This window comes from Pagrus pagrus, assembly GCF_965226575.1.
Source record: "Pagrus pagrus genome assembly, chromosome: 11".
Taxonomy (NCBI): Eukaryota; Metazoa; Chordata; class Actinopteri; order Spariformes; family Sparidae; genus Pagrus; species Pagrus pagrus.
In genome coordinates, this window is record NC_140195.1 from 10,101,115 (window position 1) to 10,108,712 (window position 7,598).

At 40.9% G+C, this 7,598-nt stretch overlaps 2 protein-coding genes across 4 annotated transcripts in view; one reads left to right on the forward strand and one right to left on the reverse strand.

Moving 5' to 3' along the window:
* plxnd1 (plexin D1) overlaps positions 1–1,175 on the forward strand; it is a 70,093-nt gene extending 68,918 nt beyond the window's left edge. The window contains exon 36 of the mRNA XM_084366778.1: positions 144–1,175. Coding sequence (XP_084222904.1) covers positions 144–260 — 117 coding nt within the window. The 3' untranslated portion in view covers positions 261–1,175. The remainder of the gene's footprint in view (positions 1–143) is intronic.
* A 205-nt stretch (positions 1,176–1,380) lies between these two features.
* exorh (extra-ocular rhodopsin) lies at positions 1,381–7,597 on the reverse strand. Of its 3 annotated transcripts, none has more exons than XM_084366783.1 (6): positions 7,515–7,597; positions 6,504–7,061; positions 6,120–6,288; positions 5,792–5,957; positions 3,431–3,670; positions 1,381–2,267 (listed from the first exon to the last, which is right to left on the reverse strand). In XM_084366783.1, the coding sequence occupies exons 2-6, from the start codon at positions 6,862–6,864 to the stop codon at positions 2,139–2,141; spliced, it is 1,065 nt and encodes a 354-aa protein (XP_084222909.1). In that variant the 5' UTR covers positions 6,865–7,061; positions 7,515–7,597; the 3' UTR covers positions 1,381–2,138. The 3 variants fall into 3 exon arrangements, with proteins under 3 accessions (XP_084222909.1, XP_084222910.1, XP_084222911.1); XM_084366784.1 differs by lacking the exon at positions 1,381–2,267 and adding an exon at positions 5,538–5,690 and having other exon boundaries at positions 3,511–3,670; positions 6,115–6,288; XM_084366785.1 differs by lacking the exon at positions 1,381–2,267 and adding an exon at positions 5,521–5,690 and having other exon boundaries at positions 3,590–3,670; positions 6,115–6,288.
* Position 7,598: the final 1 nt, after the last annotated feature.

Below are 7,598 nucleotides of genomic sequence, written 5' to 3' on the forward strand. Positions count from 1 at the left end.
CTTCAGCTGTTCCTCCGCTGCTCTCCCTTTTCTCTCGTGAAACTTTCTATGTCCAGGCAGGTGGCTGATTTCCTCCCTTTCCCAGATAGATGTAGATGCATGAACGCTCGACAGCCGCTGAAAGTTGTTGTGTTTTCCTTCAGGTGGTGAGCGCTCTGGAGTCGAACCCCACCGCACGGCGCACTCAGCTGCACCACAAGTTCGAGCAGGTCATTGCCCTCGTGGAGGACAACATCTACGAGTGCTGCAGCGAAGCCTGAACCTGCCAGTGTCTTCTCTACCAGCCATCTCTTTCTCCTGCTGACAGCTGCCTTTCTCCTACTTGCATAGCTACTTGGGAATGTCGGCCACTGAGGAGTTAGCCTTCATAAGTGTCATTATTGTTCCCACAGGCTGTTAAGAGGTGTGAAAAGTGGCAGAGCAAAGGACTTAAACCTGCCTCTCAAGCGTCACACATTTCGCGAGGTGTTCCTCCTCTGATCTGGGAATGCTGAGCAACTTTCCCAAATCGTTTCCTATGACATGGAAAGAATTACAGTCCGGCTCAGCTACGCTTTAGAGGGAAAGTGTAGTAGCTTGGAAATTAGGCTTTTTCTGGATGTCTTTACAGTTACTGGGACCTACATTAAGCCCTGGTGGCAATCTTAACGCACTGAACCCTTTTTCTTAAGGGAACGAGCCAATGATGCACTGTACTGTATTATAATGTCCATAGCAATATTTATAGATGTGTTATAATGCTTTCAAGTGGCCTGTTCATCAGGATGAGTAGGAAGGACCACGATGAACTCCTCCCATCTCCTAAAGCCTGCAAACGTTCTCAGGTGTGATCACTGAAGATTGGGTGCCCGACGCCCATCGGTGCTTTGAACAATATGTCCCAGTGTGCTTTGCAGGTTGATGATGGGTTGAGGAGGAGTGGAGAATGAAATGTATGAAATCAGATGTTATGTAGTTCACTGGGAAGAGCTGCATCAGTATAGAAATGTTGATCAGTGTGCTTGTTAAACGAATGACTTCCATGTTGGATTCTGACCAATTTAAGAGGGAAAACTTTACATTTATGAGGAAAAAAAAAAATATGAGCTCAATATAATCTGAGGAGAGACTGTATTTGTGATGCCAAATGACTTGTCAGAGTTTGTGAAATAAATTACAGTATTTAGGATTTTAAAGTGTCCAATGATGATAATGTTTATTGTGCGACGTCTCGAAGTGTTTTAATTTCTAAATGCATTACATAGCACAGCGAGTTTTAACAACATTTGAGAACCATTAAGGTCTTGGCCTGCCACCATAAAGCCTGCAAACAAGCATCTGGAACTTCTCAGAAAGTCTTGTAAAAGTTCTCATGAAACAGAAAGTAAAGGAAAAGCCGTGCAGATATTTAGCTTTGTTTTTATTGCAGGACACAGAACAACTTCCACAAGATCCTAGCTTTACACAGCGAACAAAATAATATCTCTTTAGTGCACATACGCTCACATTCTGACATCCATTCAAACATCAAACACACACACAAACACACATCCACTCTCTTGCAGGAGGCGCCTTCTCCCTGCAGAGGCTCTTTTCAGGTCCATCTGTTTACACTCATGTCTCAGTTGATGCCAAAAGAAAACAACCAGACAGAGAGACCACAGCCCCCTGTCTTAAAAATCTCATCTAATTAATAATATTCATGACTAATCTCACCTAAGTATTCATAAAAAGAATGGTTTTAAGCGCATTTTGGGGACAAATAGCTGCAACGATCACTTAAACAAGAGTTGATGTGGATGAAATAATGCACTTTGTTTTGCTTGGATGAGTGTTTCACCTATCATGTGTTTGGGGTGGTGGGGAGTTGGAATGTGTTCAGTTGGATCCTCACACGGACAACACCCCCTTGGTGCCGGGTTAAACTCTGTGAAGCCAGCTGAACACTTTCCATGATTAAATGGATTGAAAGTACACATGCTGGCTCTCGAGTATGTCAGTCCCACCAAAGGTGCAGTTGTGCCACTACAGTGAAGACACATGGAGAGGTAAGTCAAGAGGATTGGCCAATAGAACGTAGTGCTGCTTGGCGGTGGTGGGTCCCGAGGTGTGCGGGAACAGATGGGACATTGGAAGGGGAGATGAGGAGGGGGTGCAGGTCAAGCGGGGGCCACCTGGCTGGAGGAGACGGATGAAGTCTGAGTTTTGGATACAGCGGCGGCTGCGGCCTCGTCATCTCCAAACGGGTTTTTGCCACAGCACACGGTGGTGATCATGCAGTTTCTGAACTGGAGGGAGAAAAAACACAAACATCAGAATCACTTTGATACACCTTCACCCAAAAGTTTGACTCGGGTACGAGTAAAGATATCGTGCTAAAATATTAGTTTGGGAAAAGTGAAATTCACCCACACAAATCGAACTTGAGTAAAAGTCTTCAAGTATCTGATACAACATTTACTCAAGTATCAAAAGTACAAGTAAAAGTAAATTAAAAGTCTAGCATTCAAAACTACTGCTAAAGGTAAAGAAGAATTATTTGAGAAATCCATAAGTTAAGATAAGCCTTTATCCCAGCAAATGCAGCAGAACCAAGACGGAAATAAATACAGCTGAACAGCAAAAAGTAAACATTACTAATAAGTATATAAAATAAGAATAGAAGTGACCAAAGTAGCTGGATTGCAGTTACATAAAACTTATTTCAGACACATCTGGGAGCAAAGCTGCTCTGATAGAAATATAGAAGCTAGTTGTGTTATCTAACATGTCAGTAGATGCAAATCTTTACATAATAAACAAATGCATTCACATGAATGAATGTTTATGTAACTGAAACTCAGCTGACATGGTCGCACATCAATTAATGTATGATGTAAACTAAGTGAACTCATCACACAGACACTGACTCATGAGACATCCCGCATTAATTCATGTATGAAATCATCCTTAGTCATGCGTCACTTAAGCACAACGTAAGCAAATAATTCAAGTGTTACCAGTAATGGAATATAACTAAATACATTTACTCAAGTACTGTACTTAAGTGCAATTTTGGGGGGTTGTACTTTAGTTGAGTATTTCCATTATCTGCTACCTAATACTTCCACTCCACTACATTTTGGAAGCAGTTATTATACTTTTTACTCCATCGCATTTCTTTGATAACTTCAGTTACTAGTTACTTTGCAAATTCGATGCTGTATTAGAGCTAAAGTAGCACATTTTAATTAATGTATTTTTTAATTCTCCACTGAAAAGTCAGATAAATGTAGTACAGTAAAAAGTACGATATTTACCTTTAATATGTATTAAAGTAGAAGTAGAAACACAAGTACCGCAAAATTGTACTTAAGTGCAGTACTTGACAAAGTGTACTTTCCACCTCTGCCTTAACTGCAGCTCTCTTTCACACTCAATATAACAGATCCAGTGTATTTGCTTCACATACCTGTCTGTTTAGCAGGATGTAGATGATGGGATTGTAGAGAGCAGCACTCTTGGCAAAGAAGGCCGGAGCGGTCATGAATACTGGTCCAAACTCAATGCCCTGATTGGCGAAGATGTACCACGCCACGGTGGCATACGGCACCCAGCACACCAGGAAGGAGATCACCATGACGATCACCATACGTGTGACCTCTCTCTCCGCTCTCTGGGTCGTTTCAGACTCCTGCTGCTGGGCTGCAGCCTGAGCACAGGCAGACGCAGGTTATTAACTTACTGAAGGACTAATCTGTGATCCAAAGTAAACAAAAGGCTCAGCCCATTACCAAAATTAAAGAGCGCAGGATTAGCAAAGCAAAATGAGTGACTGTAGATTTCACTGCTTTCTGGTGTTAGTCCATTAATTAAAAAAAAACAATCAGTCATGTTTTCTCATCCTGGTTAAGGTCTGTTTACATTTGCATTGGTTTCAAACGCAGCTGTAAAACAAACTTATCAAGTTTACTTATCATTATTAAGTAGAACTCTCCAATTAAATATGCAAATATGTCTTTAATTTATGTGTTAGAGTCAAGATTGAACTTTAATTTCTTCAACAGATTTGAACCTGTAATAAATCGATTGCTTTTGGCTCCTTGAGGGCAGCAGAAACAAGCTGTGAACACAACAATAACATATTATCACCCTTAAAAATGTCACTTAAAGATCCAGTGTGTCAGATTTTGTGGAATCTATCGACAAGAATGTGATATAATATTCATAATGTGTTTTCACCTTAAAATAAGAACTGTTGTGTTTTTGACAACTGAGAATGAGCCCTTTATATCTACAGAGGGAGCATGTCTGGGTGTGTCCTCTTCAACAGAGGCCGCCATGTTTCTACAGTAGCCCAGAATGGACAAACCAGAGAGGGCTTTTCACATTTTTAGCGGCCACCGTAGGGGAGGGTGAGACGAGGAGTATTTAGTTGGTCGCAATCTGCATCCTCACTGCTTAATGCCACTGAATCCAGAAACAAACTGGACTCTTAAGTCCTCGGAGTGCTACATGTAGTATTGAAAGTAAAAGCAGGATTGCACTGATGTAGTTGGAGCTAATTTGTAGCTATTTTTTATGACTGCAACTCTTAATTATTTTCACTTTTAATCTGCTGATTTTTTTTCTCCATCTTTGATTGTTTTTTCTTTCTTTTTTTTCACAAAATTATGAAAATAGTGGGGAATGCCGTCACAATTACTCACAGTGACACCTGGATGAGGATTATAATGCTTTGTCCAACTAATTGTTAAAACCTCAAAATCATTTAAATTTGAGTTATTAAAAGAAAGCAAATCAAAAAGCAGCAAATCCACAATTTGTAAAGTTGGTGTAACATTTTTTTGTGAAAAATACGTGAAACAATTATCAAAATAGCTGCCAATTAATTTTCTCTTAGCTGACTAATTGGTTAACTCATTAATGTCCAAAGTGAACTTTTATTATTTCCCTTTCAGCATTTAAAGTTTTCCCCCTAACATTTTTATGTATTTTTTCAAAATCCCAAAAAAACGACTTTGTCTGCCTATTGAGGCATATTAAATATATGAAAATCGAAAATGGTGATATCGTCATGTATAGCTACATGTCTTGACAGTTTCCACAGCAAATTTTGTTTCCACTTCTAGAAATAAAAATCTGTAGAGGGGGTTTTCCTTAACATAGTTAATACAGTTGTTAGTCATTTATGGGTTAACTGATCAATCGTTTCAGCTGTACTTATATATACTATCAGCGTAATTGTTGTTCAATCTATAACTAAAGCTCTTCATTCTGTATGTTTGTTTTCAAAAGTGTTAATTTATAAAGTAACGAGTGACTAAAGCTATCAAATAATTTGTGAAGTAAGAAGTACAATATTTCTCTCTGAAATGCAGTAGAAGTATAAAATGGCATGAAAAGAAAAGTACCTTAAATTTGTACTTATCTGCAGTACTTGACTAAATGTACATCACTGTGTTGTTAGAATAAAAGTATCAAATATTGTCGCTTTAATGATGAATCTCTTTTCTGTTTAAACTATTTATGACTGCTTATACATTATCAATGTAGTTATACTATATTAATGAGGGCACCAGGATGGCACAGTGAGCAGGCAGACTGCCCTCCAGCTGGAGGACCAGGGTATAAGCTGCCATGTTGGCAATGAGCTGCCCTCCTGAAGTGTCCTTGAGCCATTAAATCCCTCGCATCTCCAGAGACTCTGCTCTGTGTTGCGGCTAACATCCCTAAAGGTAAAAAAAAAAAAAAAAAAGAGAATTTCTCTACAGGGATAAACAAGGTATCTCATCCTCATTATTAACATTGCATCTGGCAGTGGTGATCTTACCGCTCGCACGGTGCAGAGTAGGCGACTGTAGCAGAAGAAGATGATGCAGAGGGGGATACTGAAATGGACGACAAACATATAGATGACAAACGAGGTGTTGTTGATCTCGGGCTTGGGAGTGTAGTAGTCAATCCCACAGGAACACTGCATGCCCTCGGGGATGTACCTGCATTCACACATATAATAAAAAATCTAAGAATTTCCATCAACACCATCACACTCAGCATTTGTTACTGCAATTGCATCTATGAGTAAGCGTGCAGAGGTAAATAAACAACAGTACAATATTGTGTAGCAAACACAGTCTAGACACTGAAACATACAGTACCGGGACCATCCAAGTAGAGGGGGAGTGGCACAGGTGAGGGCCATGATCCATGTGAATGCCAGCCCAGCGATGGCGTGTTTCTCCCCGAAGCGGAAGTTGGTCATTGGCTTACAGACCACAATGTAGCGCTCAATAGCCAAAACCACCAGAGACCAGAGAGCAATCTCTCCTAAGAAATAAAATAAAGCACTATACTATAGCACTGTTACTGCATATTAAGCTTGTGTAAAGAAAGATCTAATATTTTTAGATTGTTTACTGCCAGATTTTCTCAAAAATGCATGTTAAAAATATCAAACACATATATATATTAATCAAAATCTAAACAAAAGCATTTTATATGCAAGATACATCTATAAACATTTTAACATCTCCATGTCTTACCTCCTAAGGTGGCAAAGAATCCTTCAATGTTGCAGCCGGTGACGCCTAAGACAAAGTAGGCATGCAGGGCTGTGTAGAGGGTGACCGTGAAGCCCCCGATGACCATAAAGAGGTCGGCCACCGCCAGGTTGAGCAGCACGAAGTTCAGAGGTGTCCTCAGCTTTTTGTGCTTGAAGGTGACATAGAGGGTGAGAGAGTTGATTGGGAGTGCAGTGATGATGAGGAACAGCATGTACGCAGCCACAAGAGAGTACTTCCAGGGCTCAGCCAGGTAGTACTGAGGGTATTCAAATGGGCTCCGGACTAACCCAGTCTTGTTAGACATGGGGACATAAAAGTCGGGTCCTTCTGTGCCATTCATGGCTGCGGTTGGTGATGTTTTTTTTTTTTCTTCCTCTGAGACCTTGACACTGGATAAAAAGGTCTCTTCTCAGAATAAAATACCGTGAGGGAGTCTTGTCTTGCAGCTGTAGTGCAAATGGGGGTGAGAGGATGGCTGGAGGGATGGATCTTGTGGAAGTAAGACTTTCTCTGGAGCCCCCTGAAGAGGTGCGGCACCTTTTAACCAGCCGGTCGGATTAGGGACGTGCATGGAGCAAAGTGTTAGCTGAGATGGAATTAAGACACTCAATCTCAGTCTCACTCTCTCTCTCAAACTCACACACGCACACACACACACACAAGCGTTACAGGAGAAACCGCCACAAATAGCTATGCGGTATGTTAAGCATTTTCAAGGTGAGAGGTTGCACCGCTGCTGTCCGAAACCCATAATTACTGTCATGTGCATCAATGCATCATTAGAATGAGATGAGAGTGGAGAGTGTGGGAGGAGAGGCAGAGAGGGAAGCGGGCTATTTGTGATTTAAACCATGGAGAGTGGACAAACTACAAATGAAATTTCTTGAGCAATCCAACTTATTTGCATCCGCAAAAGCCTAATCCCTAACCACTGCATAATGCAGAGCTCAGCTCATAGCCCTAAGTGTAATCAGAATCAGTGGGGCATACCGCTCATGGCATGCACTCGTCCTCCAGCTCTCTCTTCAAGAAAAAGTTCAATCTGCGAGAGTAAGAAGTTCATATTAGTCAAGT